Source organism: Astatotilapia calliptera, chromosome 11 (assembly GCF_964374335.1).
Source record: "Astatotilapia calliptera chromosome 11, fAstCal68.1, whole genome shotgun sequence".
Lineage (NCBI taxonomy): Eukaryota > Metazoa > Chordata > Actinopteri > Cichliformes > Cichlidae > Astatotilapia > Astatotilapia calliptera.
This window is the reverse complement of record NC_137432.1, coordinates 18,296,786-18,316,730: the sequence shown is the minus strand read 5'-3', so window position 1 is coordinate 18,316,730 and position 19,945 is coordinate 18,296,786. Positions and strand designations below refer to the sequence as shown.

General features: G+C 41.7%; 1 protein-coding gene across 9 annotated transcripts in view; it reads right to left on the bottom strand.

The window, feature by feature from the left end:
- The window catches only part of oxr1a (oxidation resistance 1a), a 182,919-nt gene that overhangs the window by 72,448 nt on the left and 90,526 nt on the right, over positions 1–19,945 (bottom strand). For 2 of the 9 annotated variants that reach the window (XM_026184159.2, XM_080307881.1), the window contains exon 1: positions 1,316–1,708. The exons of the other annotated variants lie outside the window; for them this stretch is intronic. In XM_026184159.2, coding sequence (XP_026039944.1) covers positions 1,316–1,472 — 157 coding nt within the window. In that variant the 5' untranslated portion in view covers positions 1,473–1,708. Of the gene's footprint in view, positions 1–1,315; positions 1,709–19,945 lie in introns of those variants that run through there. 9 annotated transcript variants of the gene reach the window in all.

Genomic DNA, 19,945 nt, shown 5'->3' with positions numbered 1-19,945 from the left:
ACCTCCTGTACATTTAAAAACGAAGCGTGCCCTCACACTGCAACTTTCCTGGTTTTCACAGCGACCAATTAATTCTAAGTAACAGCGCACAACCTTCCGTGTGATATCTGGGCGGAAGGAGGGACAAGAGCTCCGAGCCGTTTCTGCTTTTCACTTCAATGGCACTACATTTCTGCGCTTTTGATTCAAAGTCAGAGGAGGCACTGATGGGTCTCATCACAAATTAAGTGTGAGATGCGAAGCAGAAAGAGGAGGGGAGAAGGGGAAAAAAAATCCAATCTTCATTAACATGGAGATACTCCCCCGATGTGAAACGCCTTGAGGACATACTTGTTCACTCACTGACTGGATGCTTTAAAGCATGCACTGCCTGCTGATCTGAAATATTTGAAATGCTTCACTTGTTACATGCACTGCATCCTCATAACAATGTGGACAGGGAGAATGCAACCACAGAGGACATGTACCTAGCCGATCCCTTATTAATTAACATGAGCTCAGCTGTAGGGATGCAACTGGAAGCATACAGCCCTGTGACTGGACACTCTGGGAGGTTTTCTTTTTTTTCATAAATCATGTGTGCATGAGCCACAATTGCACAATGAAAGCTCATGAAGCTTAAGCTTGTTTTCCCTTTTCTTTCTTTCTTTCTTCTTTTTTTTAGCATATTGCACAATGTAAAGTACTGCAAAAACTGTTCTTTATAAATCTGCAGTATGGCTCTTTAACCCAGCTGACCATACAACGTTAGCTGGGTTAAAGTGTACTGTTTTGTGTAATGTTTTTGAGGCCCTGCCAAGGACAACACGACCAATGTTGCGAGTTTAATGAGCCCATTAAAAGTGACTGGGTCAGCTGACGGGGCTCTGCTGGCAGCAACAAGTGCTTGACAGTTGGGAACTTAAAAAGTGCAGTCGTTACGCAACGTGTCAATCCGTGTTTGAACCTTTGTGGAAACGCTCAGTTTCATTTAATACGCGTAACTTTTGACTGCACTGAAAGCTGCGATAGATCGCTGCGGAAATGGCTGGCAAAACTCGAAAATAAAAGTTGAAAATATATAGCAACGCGTCAGATTTTACTAGTTAAACGTTGCGGAAGCTAAATGTGGGAGTTTCTCTTTATTGCAAAACCTTAACACGTGTAGTGTTGGGTAAGGGAAGGAGAAAATCCACGAGTATACGTTAAACTCGATGACTTTCAAAGGGAGTTTGGAAGCACTCTCCGAGGCGTGCGCTGCAGGCTTGTTTCGCTCTGTAAAGTTGAGAGCGTACACAGCAAAACTCTCAGCGAGCACAGCTGTTGTGAGACTGACCTGTCCTGGAGTAGACGGTACTTCTGTCATGTGTCGTCCCAGTGTTGTGCTGCTCTAGGTGGACCGAGTCCTGCACGGGTCCGGGCCACAGTCTCTGAGAGATTGCATCCCTGACAACTCTCGCGCCGCTGCCCGTGACAGAAAATATGTAGTCCATTACTGTACGGCTGCAGAACCTAGCTAGCTTAGCTAACAAAAAGAGTTTTCAAAAGTGTTTAAATAGCCGCTCTCATCGCGCAAAAAGAAAAACAATGCTGACAAAGCAGCGACACTCAAACTCGTAGTGTGAACGAACCTCAACTACTCCACACATTCCAAAACAGGAACTATTTGAAACACGTCAACGGGTGCGCACTGTTTTTGCCCCTAGTGGACTCGAACGCAACAGGCTGTCTTCCAGTGCAGCCTACTGCCCTATTGGCCCACATTTACACTAACTGCATTCCACAGAAGGTTCCTATATTTGATGTAGCCTCCTCAATAACATAGCTAACCGCTTTACTTTGCTTTAGGAAAGTCTGAATTAGTTGTAGTATTGTGTTCCTATTGCTTACAAACTGTGTATAACATGGTAGCACTTTAAGTTGTTTTTTTATCCAGAGTAATGATTAATAGGTTTGTAAGCTTGAAGATGCAAGAAGATAAACACATAAGTATTTAAATGTGTTTGCAGCTACACTGTGTTATAAACCACACATTACATGCTCATAGATGAGTGTATGGCTAAGGATTTTGGTCAAACAAAGCTTAAAATACAATTTTATCCACAGATAAGCATTTGAATGCAGCTTTTACTTTACAGGCAGGGTTCACATATTGTTACTTCAGGTTACATTCTTTAGGTTTGCAAATATTTTTTTAATGCTGAAGTTCATTTGCAATGAATCACAAGTTACAGATTCAGTGCTGATTGAACGCAGACTTTTAAAAAGTCATTCATGAAACCTGAACTTGAAAAAAATCTTTACAAATAAAAAAATAAAAAGGGGAAAAAAATGAAGCTCAGCACAGCCCACACCGATTTCCACATCGTTGCTAGGAGATTTGATTGCCATCAAGTGTGGGGCTTTATAGCACCCTGGAGACTGACATCCATCTGACTCCCACCTTAATAACATTCTAATAAATTGAGACTCTCACATCCGGAGGCAAAGTACACCTCCGTGCCCATACTGTAAGTGACTCAAGGATCCAAAGTGAGAACTCTGAGAGCTGCGACATATACGCGTCTGCTCGTCCACTGATGGATAGGCAGAGATGGCATTTGCTGTGCGCAAATGAACATGGAAAAGTGAAAAGCCGGCAGACCGGAACAGGGTGTGATGATTGGGAAGCAGCCTCAGGTTGTGAGCTGGAGAGCCTGTGATTCATTATTTATCCCAGGGGGCAGAGCTGCTCTGGTAAGTAAAGAGTGTAAAGACAGGCCCTGTAATGATCCAGCAACACATTCACATGAGAAACGTTAAAGATGGGGAGGGGGGAGAACTTTTCTTTGCAAGGATAATCAGACAGGAAAAGCACCCGTGTCTCATTCCCAGTATGTGTGCAAGGCCAGCTGAGGTTAAAGCATCTGTTATATCTGAGTGCATTGAAGCAGTGAGGTTTGAGAGTGCCAGCCATTTTCAATACTGAAAGTGCTCCATCTGCTGGTTGCCTTAGGTAGCGTGGGTATTAAAATAGTGCATCAGAACGAATGCAGTTTTGAATATATGAGATTTTACTTTTTTTTTTATTTTGAGAAAAAAAAGACTTTTTCCTCATCATCTTTGACATCATCTGCCTTTGTGGTTCTGTTCAAACAAGCAGGGCTGCAACTAAATGCCTGCTTTCACTGTCTATTAATATGTCACTTGATTTAATGACTGGACAATTACTCATTTAGTCTGTAATAAAGCTGAAAAATGTCCCCTAAATGCCCCCAATTCCTGTTCCTAGGATGTTTAATTTACAAGAAAAATCAATCAGAGACACGCTTATAAGCCGGAAAGCCTGAATACTCGAAATTTTCTTTAATTAACCACTTAATCAGCTATTACAAATGATCGGCACCTTATCGCGCTGCGTTTCAGCTGCCCTGCAGTCACGCGGGAGAAGAGGTGTTTTGTGACAGATCCAGTCTAAACATATGTGAGCCTGAAGCAGGGGGACTGTTCAAACTAGTGTTTTTTTTACTTCACAAATGAAAAGAATATAGCACACAAACAACTTCGACAGCATATATTTTTATATTTGACTTTGAATCATAAGCACCTGTCCCACTTTTTTCCTCTCTGACCTTGTGTAGCGCCCTGCTGGTACACTTGGCACTTGAGCAATGTCTTTACACTGGCCCAGCGCCACCCCAACAAACCCCACCCCACTGCGGGGCCTCGTAGCTGCGTGATGTACTGTGTTGCTGTACAGCTGCCCAGAGCGGTCATCAAATCATCCATAACATACTCAGAGGGAGCCATCCTCTCTGCGCTGTAACCCCATAGGATTAGAGATATACCGAGCAGTCGTGCACGCCAAACAATAACACCCAATCTAGTTTTAAAGACCTATTTTCTCAGAGAACTCCTCCACTCTCTAATTAAGCCGTAAATGTGACCAAAGAGGGAAAAATGAAAGAATTCCCTCTGTGCTCATCCGACTATGAGCATCATTGCATGGAAATTATATGAGTTACTTTGTTCTCCTTAAGCCTGCATGTTTGATGTGTGTATTTCGTGTATTTTAGAGGTGATTAAAGAGACCCTGGAGCAAATTAGCTAACTGACATTTATTACGCTGTTATGTCCTTCTGAATTTTTGCAAATGATCCCGTTTCTGTGGACTTACAGACCATTATATTAGGTATATTTACAATATCCTAAAGGGACACGTTCTAATTTGGTTGCGTGTTTACAAGGCACGCAAAAGCTATATCATAACCTTTCTTATTAATTTCTATCTGGATCAGAGCAGTATTTGAGAACCATTTTGTTTAATGGAGAAATCTTGCTGTTCAAGTACCTGCATTAAAAAAAACCCCAGTTGATGTCAGCTGCTGTCAACAAAGGCCCTGAGAGGGTCCTGTGCGTGAGCCTTTGTCATCATCTGGGTGTTAATCTCAGCAGTTTCCCATTCAGAGCCAGGTTGGTTGGCACCTAATCCTGAGAACAGGGACGTTTTCATTACGAAGAAACACGCAGGCCACCGGGGAGCTGCTGCCACTTTCCCTGTTATCAATGAACAGAAGTCACAAGTAATGTTGCATAAGCAGTCTGAGCTGAAGCAACACGCTGAGCATGTGCATGCACTGTAAAGCCTGTGTTAGCATGTGCACACGCTTACCGTATGCCCATTTCTCACATAGTCTGCCCCTTCTTCCAGACTTTTTTTTTTTTTTCGTTTGCGGTGGAAATCACTAGAAAAACACAGCGCAGAGTTCACTCGTGTGACACAAATGCACCTGCTGGCAAACACAACCGAGCCTTTCCGTGTACGGCACTGGTTGCTTGTAGTGAACGCATCTCACGTGGCATTTCCAGAAGCATCTAACAGAGCTGGAGTGTACGCACAGAATGTACAGCACAAATTGTCCTGTGTTTCATGAGCGTTATGCTCTATTATCCCGCAGCTCTTACAAGATGACGACCAATAAAGACGGTTTGCTGCCAGGAGGAATCAAGCGGAGGCATACAGACAATGGCAACAATCACAGGTGTTTAACAGCTCTTGTCAGAAAATGCCGCTTTCTCTCGGGCTGTTTCACTAGGGAAGTAAAGCTTTGCCTCTCAAAAGCTTGTCAGTACTACAACAGATGAACATGTTTTTCACATTGACAGCAGGAGCCAAATATTCATGAGAGGGAAACATGAATCGAATGTTGTGTGGTGCCTGTTAAAGCCAGAACAATGCCAGGCTGAGTCACTGGATCATCTGGAGAAATGCGCCTTTTAATTACTCAGAGCAGTGATTATATAAGTCTGACTGCTGTCAGTCAAATGTTTGCCTTGATTTTGCACGAACGCTGCGGAGCACCTTCCATCTTGCTGCTTACATGGGACTATACAAACATTTGTGCGAGGCTATTTGGCCCATGAGTCATAATCCAGCATTGATAAATCATGTGTGAAACTCTTATCAGTGGGATGCAAGCAGCAATGAGTAACCATGCATTTAACCACAGACTGCATAGGAGAGATGCGCACAGCCTGAGTGACGTCATTCACTGATTTGTGAAGACCTGCTTTGAAGTCCCGAGCTGAGGATTTTGTGCATTGGCATCATGGTGTTTTGAAACCAGACATGATGATTGTGGGGTGGATAGCATAGAGAAAGCACACTTCAAGCTCATGCATTGAGGACTGGACACAAGCCAGGACCTCACTTAAGCGAATGCTGCTTTATCCTCTTGTATCACTGTTGTGTATTTGTGACTTGTTAAATAAGCCACAAGCAGACCACTGATCAGGTTCTTTCCATGAATGTGCAGCAGCGCTGTTTTTAAGTGCAGAAATAGAAGGATTATGTTTGTGGTGCTGGGGTGTGGTTTGGATGCTGGAGTGCGACACTGCAGACTGTGACAGAGCTGTAAACACCGTGTCTGTACATGTCCGTAAAGGTTCTCAGTCATCTAGGTTATTGTAGGAAACTTTAACACATGTCGTGCAGGGTGACATCTTCAAGGAAACGCAACTTCTTGAAGTTTCCTTGAAGACGTTTCTCCTTTCATTCAAGAAGCTCTAAGTCTGTACATGTTTTTATTAAAATATGTAAATTCTTCTCTGACCAAACTGACCGGATCGACACCACACTCAAGTTTGTCGAGCTGAAGCCAAGAGACCAACAGCCCAGCTTAGTGTAAAGATTAGATGTGTGCCTTCTTATTAGCAAAGACAATGACCGAAATGAGAAGGGATCACATGTAAGTAGTTCAATGATTACTTTCAGTCAGTGTTTGGAGTTCTTTTTTTTTTTAAACTGGCCATCAAATAGCAAATCATCAAGCTCTCCGCTGGGCTACAGCCTTGCGAGTTGGAGTAGAGATAACCAATCTCAAATCTCATGCCAGCTTATATCAAAAAGGCAAGGTCAATGTCATGCTTCAAGGTTAAAGCTAAACTTTACACATAAAGTACAACACTGCTGCCACGAGGAAAAACTGAACCTTTAAAAGAGGTGTTCTATTTTAGAAGATAAGCTGCTTGTCACAGTCAGTTGTGCTCTTTTATACATTTGGTTTTATATTGAACTCATTCAGCAGAACTTAGCTAACGGTTTCTCCTCACTATAATGCGGATTTGTGACCACGGGATCCAAATATATCATCCAAAAAGTGGATCTTTAGTTGCCTCTAAGAGTCTTATGTACACAGAGAGAAACAGATACAGGAATAAATGAGACTGGATGAATAAAGGCTCCACAGTCAGGTTGATACATGATGTCAGAGTGCTGAAATAAGCCTCTGTGTTTTAGCTTAATGCCTTTAGCAAAGACAGGAAACAAGGAGGTGATGGTTAAGGTTGTTGTTGTAGCACCCAGCCTGACACTGACCTGCCGCCACATCAATTCACCCCCCTGTTATTGCCTTTTTTCTCTCTTCGGACAGTTCTACAAGGTGGCTAGTGGTGATCGATGGGCGGTGCCTTCAGAGCGGGCTATCTTTCTCCGCCACTTCCACCCCCTCTACTCTTGGTCATCTATCCTCTGTGGGCGTTCGCCCTGTCTGAAGCCGCCACAAGAGGCTGGGTGGGCCCCCGGCGAATGATGACTGCTGGCTCGGTGCGAAGCACCAACCGCTTGCCTCTCTCTTCCATCTGTGTGGATGCTTTTCATTTTACTGCCTGGCAAAATTCTGCTTATAATTACCTGACAGCCACCAGAAGATGCTTAATTACAGGCGCAGAGAGAACGAGGGAAGACGAAAGGGAGAAGCAGGATGATAGTGGATGAGAAAGAAGGAGGGGGCGAGGAAGGAAGGGAAGGGACATGCATCAGACATGCACCACTGCTCTCTTCATACAAGGCAATTTATTAAAATAATAAAGCCCAGCCTTGCACTGAAGGTTGAGTCCACAATAAACCTGACAGGGAGGCAGAAAAGCGGTGCTACAACACCGAGGCACATAAACAAAACAAATGCTCTGTTATGTCTGCGTCCACTTTATTATCCAAGCTGAACTCTTCAGGAGTTAATTGCTTTCTTTTAAACGCAGACGCAGTCATAAATTTCATCATTAGCCTAACATGAATCATTCAGCTTTCAGCCAAAGCACAAAAGCACAAAGAATCCTCTACATAAGCCTCTTCACCCTGGACGGGCATTAGACTCTGTGACGAGATACAGCAAAGGGCTGTGGGATGGGGGGCGGTGTGGGGGGAATTAAGAGCCAAATGGACATCTTAAATCCGACAAAGATGCTAAAAGCCTCTGCGCGCTCTCTCCGTCTGCTGTAAAACTGTCGTCATCCCAGGCTCTTTTCATCTATCACCTGATATCACTTGTTCCACGAGTACGCTAAATTGGATAATGAATCTCTCCCCACCAGGAGATGCAGTACATGGATAATTTGTTGGGGAAGTTACGAGCCGGGAGCATATTGCATCACTCGAGGTGCGAGATGTTACCGTGGTTAAATGGATGCAACCTTTTGGATGAGTCCACAGTAGTTACATGAGTGAATTAGGACCCAGTGACGACGTAATTAACTGCGCAGGGAGGAACTCGTTAATGAATCACTCCGGCTCAGTTAATGAAACACATTTAAGTTAAATATGGTGTCAGTCTATCGATACGCAGCTTATGATGTTGCTAAGTGAATGTTAATTTCATGTAGATATAAATCTGTTAATCTTTTAAAAATAAATATCCTACAGAACTAATCAAAAATCGTCTGAAAGGCTTTTCTTACTGTCACTGAAAAAGGTGATGATAATCTGACTTTGATAAGTGATTTTCTTTCATTTAAAGAGTAAAGTTGAATAGCCTTTTAAAGACACACAAAGAGGTTGAGTGTGAGAATAAAAACTGCAGGGGTAAAAATGAAATGAGAAATAAATTGAGTTGGAAATGTTTTGGAACGTTTTGTAAAATAAATTAATTCGATTTCTCGCTCAGAGCTAAAAGGTCGACCTAGATGGCGCTAAAGCTGGGATGTGTTAGCTTAGCTTAGTCTAAAGACTGCTGAGATCTTTTAAAAGGTAAGTTACTCTCCTTAAAGATCTTTTTAACTGATGTCCTGCTTAAATGAGCAGAATGAACCATTTTACTTAGCTTTAGAAAACGTTGGTTGATTTCTTTGAACAAAGCTATGCTAGCTTTTTCCCTAGCAACTTTAGCTTACAACAACCAGACTGTGGATCTAGAATTTGACGTGTATTTTTTGCACAAATCACACATTTCTCTGATAAATGGATGTAGCCCAGTGGCACAAACGTCATGCTTCCTACAAAATGTGTAGTGCGTGGCACTGTAAACAGCTACAGCTGTAAAGTAAAAAAATCCCTTAGAAAGTAGCACGGTGACCACCAAGAGAGGAACTTTTAAACAAGAGGGGTAACTATTTCCCTTTTTTGAAGAGACCATTGACTTTTTTTGTAAAAGTCTAGCTGTGACAAACACCAACATAAAGAATGCTGTTGGTGAACTGTGGCTAAAGATGCGTGAGCTGGAGCCGGACCTCTGTAGGGCAACACTGTGAGAAAAGGTCATTTCTTTACGTGAGACCTGAGCTGACCAGCTGTGTCTATGCTCCATTTGTTTGCTTGGACATATAATATCACAGCTTTGCAACACATAGCTCTGGGTAAATTTTACTTTATTTTACTTTACACTGCTTTGTTGTGTCTAAAGACCGATATTGCACCTAAGCACTGAGGCATTCAGCATTGACTAAGCATCCACTGTGGTTTTATTGTTTTGTCTTCATCATTCAATCATATTTTGGGGTAGTTACAAAATGCATTACAAAGTAAAATTAATTGCAAAGGCAAAAATAGATTTCAGATAAGTCAGTAGCGAAACCAAAGACAACTCACTTCTCCTAAATAACCGATAGGAATTCAACTGAATCAAAACCAAGAAGAGCAATTTTAAAGCCCATTTTCATAACGACTTTGTCCTTTGATGGCTGTGTGTTTTCCCCTGCTGTACCAATACTTGTAGAGCTCAAACTTGATGTATGTAACTTCTGCTGCTTCACGTCTCTGTGGCAGTTTTCCAGAACCCTGCCATCCAGCAAATGTCCAGAGCAATGACCCGTGTGGCGAAAAGGCAGCGCACTATGCTGGCCGACTAAATCCTGTCCCCCAGCTATTCTTCCTCTTGAATAAACCAGTACATGGCAAACATGGCCCCAGAAGCATTTATAATATAAAGTATTCGACATTCTAATCAGGCCAGGAAGAAGAGCTCAAGGTGGATGTGGATGAGTCGCGATTCTAGCCGTTGATTGCTCAGCTAAATTTTCCCATCTCTTGTCATTATATCCACTGATGGGATAAAAGCCACAAGTACAATGGATGCTACAAAAATTAAAGTGATTGCTCACTCTGAAGTAACACAGCCATAAAAATATGGAAAAAAAATACTTCTCGTCTTGTACTTCACCAAACATTAGCAAATATTCATTATCCATTTGATATGTTTTTTCCATAATAACATTGTAACCCTGGAATTCCTCCAATCAAACACGACATTTGAGCTGATTGGAAAGTTATGACAATATATGAAACTGGATAGTAAAGCGTAAACAGTGCAGTAGAATTCAACAATACCAATTTAAAATGAGTACAAACAGATTTACTACCACTGTACTTCACGTAAATCCCCTAATAAGTTAGCACAAAATCTGATTTCAGTGTAGGAAAGGTGGAGTCGGGCAGTAACAATGAACATTATTCTGCTGAGTGCTTATTGCATGAATAATGTCTAAAAACAAAACAATTGGGATGACAGCAAAGTTGTATCATTATTATTATTATTATCACTGATGATGATGATAATAATAACCATTTTCAGCTGCATCAAAATTAGAAAATGTCTGAAAAAGATTAGCAATGAACAATGCAAGACACAGATCAAACAGTTGTATATCATTAAGGATCTACATTAACACAACTTGTAGTGTTTCGTACGAGCAATCCGATTCCAGTGCTGCTGTAAATTCAGTTACTTTTTCCATAAATATCATCCATAACTGTGAGATTTATCGACTCCTTAAAGGCACTGAGTAATAATGCTTTACAGCGCCTGCCGTCGCATAAGCAGGGTTTCTTCTGTTTTTAGTATGTACATTAGATACTGGGGAAATAGAGCCGTTCTTAAACAACGGGAGCCCATAAATTCATGAGCAAAGAGAAACAAATATCAACCGTTATGCGAAGTGGCAGATCTTATTTTCCCTCCGCTGTAAAATGAATCAATAGCTGGGGCCGGTCTTGGCGTTCGACAGTGGAAAACTGCTTACTCTTCATTTGAGCTATATGTAATCAATCCTAGCCAGAGGATGGCTACAGCCCTTTCCAAACTAAGTGGGGAAACAGTGGGATTACTGCCTCTGTGGCATTTATAAATTGAGCCCAACGAGAAGAGGGCCACCGAGAGACTCCCCGGTCAACGTAATTACACCGGCAGGCCAATAAATCCGACCCATAGATCTTTTACAGTGGTGCTGCAGTAAATTCAGCCTCTTTTCCTTGCACTGCTTTCTTTCACTCCAGAAGAAAACATTAATGTTTTTGTTTCTGTCAAAGTGGGAAAAAAAGGAGAAGGGGAAAAAAAAAACCTAACAACGGCCTTGGTGGCTACAAATCTCTGTGGCTTTTGCTGCTGGCCAAGATGTGATTCAGTGCAGCGATTTAGATCCACACAGTGTTGAGTCATACATATGACAGCATACTATGCTGTGGATACAAATCTACATTAAGTGTCCTTGAAACAGGGGAATGTGAAGGTCTGTTTGAAGTTAATCTCATATCATTTCCTTATGAAAAACTAAGGGCATAAAAGGTGCACAGAACTGATTTAGGGAGTGCACGCGTCATTCAGGAATGACAAATGTCAGACAAATATATTAAAGGCCATTTGCGACAGGGCTAACATCATTGTGATCCGTGTAACATTGAGACAGTCTAAGGAGAAGTGAACCTCTTATCCTCTTAGTTGCATGTCTGTCCTGCATACACAAGTCTGTCCACAGCAAACAGGTTTCATAGCATTTGCATGCAGCAGCAGCTGCAACTCCTCTTTAAACTACAGGTGTAACAATACCTCCTCTTCTATAAACATGGCGTTTGGCTAAATGGATGTTCACCTTAATTCACTCTGGATGCAGCCTAATTAGTGTAATATTGATGGAACCAGAGATGTTCAATGCCTGCATAAATTTGGTTGTGAGCTGCTTCGTCTGGCTTTGCAATAGGACCAACCGTTTCAATACAGAAAATGTCATTTGCATTCAGGTCACCTTTTAACTCCTATTGTTTGCAATCATGATACAAAGAGGAAGTTTAGAGGGCACCAATGGGATGTAATTAAATCCGCAGAGCAGCTAGTCTGGTCTGGATAAGAACGTGGAGAGCGCTCCGAGAATAATAAGCACAAGTAAAAAGTCAAAACCTGGTAAAACAGAGGTGACATTCCCTCCCTGTAACCAAGTTAACATCAAAGCGGCTCCCTTGCTGTCTGGGGATGACTAAAGCATACTATTAACCTTTGTAAAAATGGTTCCTGAGGCCTCCTGGGTGTCTGTGCAGGTCTGAGGTGCATGTGTCTGTCCACCTCTCTCATATTGCAGTGCGGATATATCAAATCAGGTATGTACATGCATGTAAACACTTCTTGTGCACGGCCTCAAAGTGCATGGACGCACATCGTGATACGTCTACATCAAACTAAAAACACTGCAGGTGCTATTACAAGCAGTACCTGAATAAAACTAATCACTGCTTTGTTGTTTACAGACAGAAAAAAAGCCCATCCACAAGTATCAGATATCCCAATTAAGGTTTGCAAGAACAGTGTGATTTGACTGCTTCTGGTGCTGCTCAGTATAAATGCAGCCCTTTGGGCATGCTGTTGTGAGCCTTTTCTTATCAACATGCAGTGTAGACTGTGCTACCCTGTAGGCACAGCTGCTTTCACCGGATTAACTGTCAAAGTTCTTGTACAATATTACCCAAACTGCCTTAACCCCTAGTGTGTATGCAAAGACTGCTGTGTGTGTGTGTGTGTGTAGTGCCTTGTTCATATGGCTGCATAGCTGTGAATAGGAATTAAACTTTCAGTTACCTGCACAGAGCTCTGCTTTTAACAATGGCTTTGATAATAAACTCTATTTTAACACTGAATATAGTATATCAAAACATATCTCTCTGAAGACAATGCAGATGAGGACAGAATTATTACCCCACCTGATGCTAATAGTCAGTTCAAATTCAAATTCAAATTCAAATTTTATTTGTCACGTACACAGTCATACACAGTACGATATGTAGTGAAATGCTTGGACAACTGCTCGTGACCTAAAGAAAACAAAAAAAGGAAAAGGCTATGAATAAGATGGGAAATAAATATGAAAAATTAAAAAGGGTAAGTTTAACTAGGAAGGAATAAAATATAAATTAAGGTTAAAAATGAAATAACTGTACAACACAAATTAGAATGAAGGGTAAATTTAACTGGGAAAGAATAAGATAAAATATATAAATTAAAGTTGAAAATAAAATAAGTGTGCAACAAAATACACAATATAGAACTATATAAGAATGTATGAAGAAATATAAATAAATATATACACAATAACAGCAGCTGTACAAGTATTAACTGGAAATAAAGAAATATAATGTCCAGTGTTGTGCAATCCACATTATGTCTTGTTGTGTCAGTTGTGCCTGCAGTCGTTTGTTGTAGTTTCCTGAGCAATCCCAGCCGATTCTTCTTTGGCTAATCTCTCAGTCTCTTGCAGATTCGACGGTCTTCTGGCTTGTTCTTAGTCTTCAGTTCATTCCACAGATTTTCAGTGGTATTAAAGTCAGAGTTAGAGGTAGTTCTTCTCAAGGAGCAACGCATGTTTTAGGGATCCAGTTTTGCTGTTGACTACTTGAGGTTTTCTTTCAAAATCTTCACATATTATTCCTTCCAACTTGAAGGAATTGAAATTGAAATTCCCAGTTCCAGATGCACTGAAGCAGCAAGATACTGCCACCTCCTTGTTTCACTGTCGGGAGGGTGTTCTTTGGGTGGTACTCCTCTCCCTTCTGTCTTCTAACATTAGCTCTCTCTGGCCAAAGTTCTAGTTTTGTCTCATCTGACCAAAGGATAGTCTTTCTCCTGGTTGTCCTTAGCATACTTCAGTCTGCAGGTTCACAGTCAGCCAAGTCAAGACTGTCGACTCTTATTGACTCTTGACTTGTATTTATATCTTGGCAGTTGTTCTGGGGTCTTCAGACACATCTCTCACTAGTTTGCTTTACAGTCTTTGAAGGCTTCCTACTTCTGCCAGGCTTGTTCTGTACTGTGTGGCTCTCTTTAAATTGTTGATGATATATCTCACTCCAGTTCTTGACATTTGGAAAAACTGTGACAACTTTATATATCCACCTTCTACTTTGTGAGCATCCACAAGTCTTTTTCTCATGTCTAAGCTAACTTCTTTAGTTTTTAGTAGCTTCTGACAGGTCAAACTCTTGAGGTTTTAATACTGGGTGTAAAATTGGAAGAAAATCATAAGTTTTAACTTGATTTTACAAGCTTTGAGTGTTACAGAGTTAAAGCACATCATTGCACAGCAGTGGTTTGTGCTATGGTTAAGAAATTTTCAGTTTTTTTCCAGCTAATAATACTGATCTTGGTCATTTTTTTTGTTTTTTTTTGTTTAATAAGTCTATTATTGTCAGAGGTGGTAAATAATGAAGTACAAATACCTTGTTACTGTACTTAAATAGAAATTTCAGGTATCTGGACTTTACTTGAGTATTTATTGTCTGACAACTTTTTACATTTAGTCCTGACATTTTTAAATAAATATCGGTACTTTCTACTTCTTACATTTTCAAAACTGGGTTGTTACTTTAGGTTTCACTGCAGGCCATCAAACATCGAACCAATTTGAGCCTGAGCATTAAAGGATAAGAGGCAATCCTGTTTGCGTTGCACAAAAAGATATGAAAGATGCAAAACCGTGTGCCAAAGTCAGAAGTTAAAGTAGGCTGGTGTTTTTACTTTTTGGCAGAGCACAGGAATGATTGCAAGTGTCCACAAGCTGCGGTCGCATACTTCAGCATCTCGCTAGAACAAGACGAGTGAGCATAAAGGGAGCAATACTTTTTATGTGGCAGGTAATTTCAAATGCAACGTTTCTATCAGCTTAACAAACCTCAGCAAACACACAAACTGTTTGTGTGCAGTTTGTCACACAGTGTGTTAAAGCTTAAACTTCACTCAGAGATGGAGAAAAGTAAGGAAGACAGGACAGGAGAGGAAGAAGAGAGGTTAGATTTAAAGGTAAGGACTCTCTCAGTGGTATTCCATAAACTGGATATGTAAAGCTTACATGTAAGTCCTCGTGTTTGTAAATCAGATATTGGGTCTGTACATGTGACATTTTTCATGTACATTCATATATTAGTGCAGGATAAACAGGTTCGTTTGCAGTTGTGTACATCCACAAAGAGCCGCAGGTCAGCTGATCACTGCCAGCTCTTAATTTAAATTATTGTGAGTTGTGATCCTCTACCATGCTGAGCAACTACAACTGATTTTAGGATTCCCCCACCTGCTGAATCCCATTTTAACCCCTGACTGTGCACAAAATTTTGAGAGAAACTTTCAGTTTCATAGGTGGTAGAATTTTGTCTTCATCTGTATATCTAGCTTTACACTACTTGGTGTGAAATGGCTAGCCTTTTAGGAGATCTTCATATTGAACATGGCTAAAAAAAAATAAGAATTCATCTCCTGTTTATTTAAATGACTTATTTTACCCAGCCAACAGTCTCAAACCTGAAATCTCTGAATATGCCAGCTGTAGTTCCACACCAAACATCTGCATGACTCACATCTTTCCACCTCTTCCATGTTTCTGCTAATTCAGTGGTTCCTAGGAAGATAAACACCGATCTCTATAGTGAACATGCAGTGTCAAACAAGAGTTGGGAGATGCTGAGGAGAGAGAAAGCTTGAAACCCTGAAAAAGGCAGAGAACGAGGCTGTGTGGGAGGAAGTGAAAGTAAGACACTTCACTGGATTTGCAGTGGGGCTAAGCTGCCTTCTGGTTCTACGTGACCGGCCTATACTGCCAAGGCAGGAAGGCTTGAGCTTATCTCAGCGCACACAAGCAGCACCGCTGGCAAAAGCACCCTGGCATGGCTGTGGGTGCTGCTGCCAGAGCGTGACCGATGGCTCTTACTCTCCCTCTCTCCCTTCTCATTTTAACGGTTATTCTCTCTGACAAACGTTCATCCAATCCCTCTGTCGTTCTTATTCACTCAGGGGATGCAAAGCATAGTGGCAACTTACACTTAAGGTGGATTTCATAGCAGAAGAGTCCTCCTTTGCCCTTATAGTCTGCATCATACATGGTCTGTAATAACAGCTCAGCAGTGAGTAAGCAGGATATTTCCATTTGTCTGGTTTAAAGTTTGACTCATCTTTATGAAATGCAATTCTAATAAAACAAATGTTGCCAAACTCTCTTTCCAGACCACAAATACTATGTCTGGAGTTCTACAGCAAACTAATAGAATGGTTATATCAACCTAATCTTTACAGAAATGTATATCAGACAGATATATGACAAACAGCTGAAGTTTACATCATACCTAATGTCCATTTGCATTTCATGTCAAAAACAGTGAGTCTGAAGTCACCTCTTACTCACCTAAAACGGAATAAGTGGCCATTAGGCAATTATTTGAAAGCAGGGACTCGAAATTGCACCTTTTTAGTAAAAATTACATGTCTGACACATGAACCACACTGTACTCACTAACTATGCTCACTTTTTATCTTTTTTTTCACAAATATAAAAGCTGTGTGGATTAAAAAAAATGTGAGACCCAGCGGAAGAAACGCAGAGTCAGTGGGAGTCAGTCAGTCGTTGATCTCACATCTGCAGCTGGTTCAAGATGCTGCTGCATGACTGCTAACAGGAACTCATACAAGACAGCATATAATCCCTGTGCTGGCCTCACTGCACTGGCTGTCTGTGTCTTTTAGAGTTTATTTTAAAATTCTTATGTTTGTTTTTTAATACTTTCCCAATCTTGCCCTGCTTTGACTCTCTTCTGGTGTGTAGGGCTTCTTCATCCCTACACACCCTGTCGGTCTTTTAGGTCAGCTGACCAGCTACTCCTGGAAGTATCGAGATCCAGGAGGAAGCTTAGAGGGGACAATCTGAGTACAACATGTGAAGAAGAAGAAAAATCGCTGGATGCAAAGAAAGCACTGTTGCTAATGTAGAAGTCCAGGTATTTAGAAAAATGGACTATAAACTGCAAACTTACTTCTGACTGCACTAAAAACTTTCTGGAAACACGCTACCCCCTGGTGGTGAACATATTAAAGCGGGTAAATAAAAGGAGTACCTATACTGGCATATCATTTGACACAATAAAAGTTATCCTCCTGCATCTAAGATGTTCACCTCTCGACTGTTGGAAACGATGTGACCATAGAAACGCTGGGTTTTACATGGTGATAAGAAGCAGCGTCATGAAAATATATTTACTCTGATCTTTCCTGATGACAAAAACAGAGGAGAAATATTAGTTTTTGGTATCATAAGCAGCTCAGATAATCTAATTCTGCAGATTTTCTCAAAGTCATTTTCACTCTCAAGCGCTCTCATGTCTGTCATTAAGGCAGCGAGCAGCAACACCAGAAGGCAAAGGTTTGTAACACAGCACAGTGCATTGTGGGAAGGATGAGACTCTTATTGCCTTCCTTCGCGGCTAATGATCCATAAAAATGTTTCTGGATCAGCCCTGATACCAAGTCTTAGTATCTTCTCTGGTTGTAATGGACGCTTTTTTCATCCTGTCTCCCTCCCCCTCACCCCCAACAGGCCGTGGCAGATTGCTGTCCCTCCCTGAGCCTGGCTCTGCCAGAGGTTTCTTCCTGTTAAAAGGGAGTTTTTCTTTCCCACTGTTGCCAAGTGCTTGCTCACATTGATTTGATTGTTGGGGTTTTAATCTGTATTATTGTTGGGTATTTCCCATACATATAGAGCAACTTCAGGGGACTATTGTTGTGATTGTACTATATAAATAAAACAGGAATGAAAATTGAACTGGTCAAAAAAAAAACTTTAGATCCAGATGTTTCACTACTATGGAGCATAACAGGAGCAACAAAACATGTATCAATGCATCCCAGGGGCAAGTGGGGATTATGGAATTTTGAATTCCTCGTGGACTCAGCAGTGGCTGTAGCTGGTAAGAGCAAAGACAAAAAGACAAAGGAAAACGGCTAACTTTTTACGCAGTTTTAATCAGTTAATCACCCACCAGTAACACATATAGTCCCTTGTTCTCATTGTTCTCTGTCATCTTGTTCTTGTCAGTCAAGCTTTCCAACATTCCACATAACAATAATAATAATTTGTTAGTCCCTGTAGGGAAATTATTCCTTTGTATTTAACCCATTCACCCAGTGAAGCGATCGCCATCCACCAAATGCAGCGTCCAGGGAGCAGTGTGTAGAGACAGTACCTTACGGTAGCCTTTCAATGGATTCGAACCCCCGACTTTCCGATCACGGGGCAACCACTCTACCTAAGGAGCTTTGTCTTTTGTCTTGTCTCTATTTGGACTCTTTGCCGCACTGCCAGCTTTCCTGTCTACCACTGCATGTCTGAGACTACAAGTTTGAATTTTGGACTGCACAATCTTGGGAGTTCCCCATTACTCAATTTGCAAATGAAACTGAATGCTCCACTACACTGCTTTCATCTCTTTTATATCTCTTTTCTAGTTTCAGAAATTCAAGTTTGTCCCATTTTACTAGAAAAAGAGCAGAGGGGATGTCTTAAAGAGCCTTGTGTGTAATTGCCACCCCTGGCTACAGTCCGGATGTGTAAACACAAGAGATGTGCCACCTGAGACAATTACATCAAATACAGAAACCAAGAGTGACACAAGTATAGCACTCGTGGCGCTGGCTGTAACTGTCAGCCGCTGTAGTGATTAGCTCCTCCTGCTACATCATGCTGTGACTATGCTGCTGCTGCTGGGGACTGGGGGAAAACTGTACTATTTTCAAGGACAACTGCTGTAGCGATGGCTTTACACACAAAATCAAGCACAAGTAGTAAAGGAGCAACAGGACACCAGCTCCAACGCTCAACCCGACACTTCCTTCGATCTTGTGAATAGCTGCTAATGATATTCTGACCGCTACACCAACTCCTCCTCCTCTTCGACCCTCCAGTGAGAATCCAATGAATAACTAACAGGTGAATAATCAGTCAGAAGGTGGCGGTGGCAGGGTCCGCCGCTCTCGGGGTGTTAGGTTACGCCGCCACGTACACACCCGCCTTGTTTATTAGCATTTCCTCTGTCAGCTCCCCTCGATACAATGCTATGCTGGCAAAGTCTGGCCTCTGCTTCTGCCTGCAAGCCGCTAGTGCTCACCGAGGTGTGCACAGCAGCATTCGAATAATTTCACACAGTTTACCTTGTTTAAAAGGAAATTATTCATGATGGATCCTGATGGGAATTCAGAAACAGGCTCTGACTGACTGCTGTGATAGTCTGATTGTTCCCCATCAATAATCAATAGAAAACTAGTTTATAACTTAGCACACTTAAACCAAAAACAAATGTAAAGATTCAATTGTAAATTTAGAAAACACTGATGATAATTTTTGCTTTTAACAAAGTTGCATACCCTCTATGAACAGGTCCGGTTTTAACCATTGTAGGCAATGGTCTGCTCATATGTGCTTATATGTGCATGAGCATAAGTTTAGCTGTCTCAGTTGAGAAATTAAGCCAGACTAGATCGTAACGTGATAAAATGCCCCTCTCCAGCACTTCAGCGGCGGTCGGTGCCACAGTTTGTAGCAATCTGTTGTGGAGCTGTCCGTCTGTCTTTGAGACAGATTACCCTTCTGCCGGTACCCCCCGGTCAGAAACACAGGAAATACATTAGAGCATAACAAGGTAGAGACTGTGAAGACAGAGAGAGTGAGACATGGGGGGTGGTTGGAAAAGGCGGGAAAGCAGAGGAGACACTGGGGAATAAAATGGTAGAAAGAGCAGAAATAACAGGAATGGGGGGATCCAGCTCTCCTCTTAGAAGCCATTAGGTGCGGTGACATGCTGTGCAGGGCTCTGCCTTTGCGTCCATACAAAGATGCCTTATAGCCATAATCTGTCTCCATATTTAACTTGAGACGGTACACAAACATAGGCAGAGTCAGACCCATGTCTGCTTCCATATAGGCACGGAGCGCATGAGTCAGCCCCGGAGAATAAAGAGATTGAAGAGCACTTGTACGGCAATGAGAGCACAGTGTGATGAAGCAGTTTTCGCATGCGCTTGTTGTAGGCAGGAACACGGTAAGTCATCCTTAATGAGTATACAGTCGCGGGGACACAAGGTTCATCTCCTGTTTGGCATTCTCTCGCCAGGCTCTGGAGTGCAGGCTTGAGGCTGGCTAT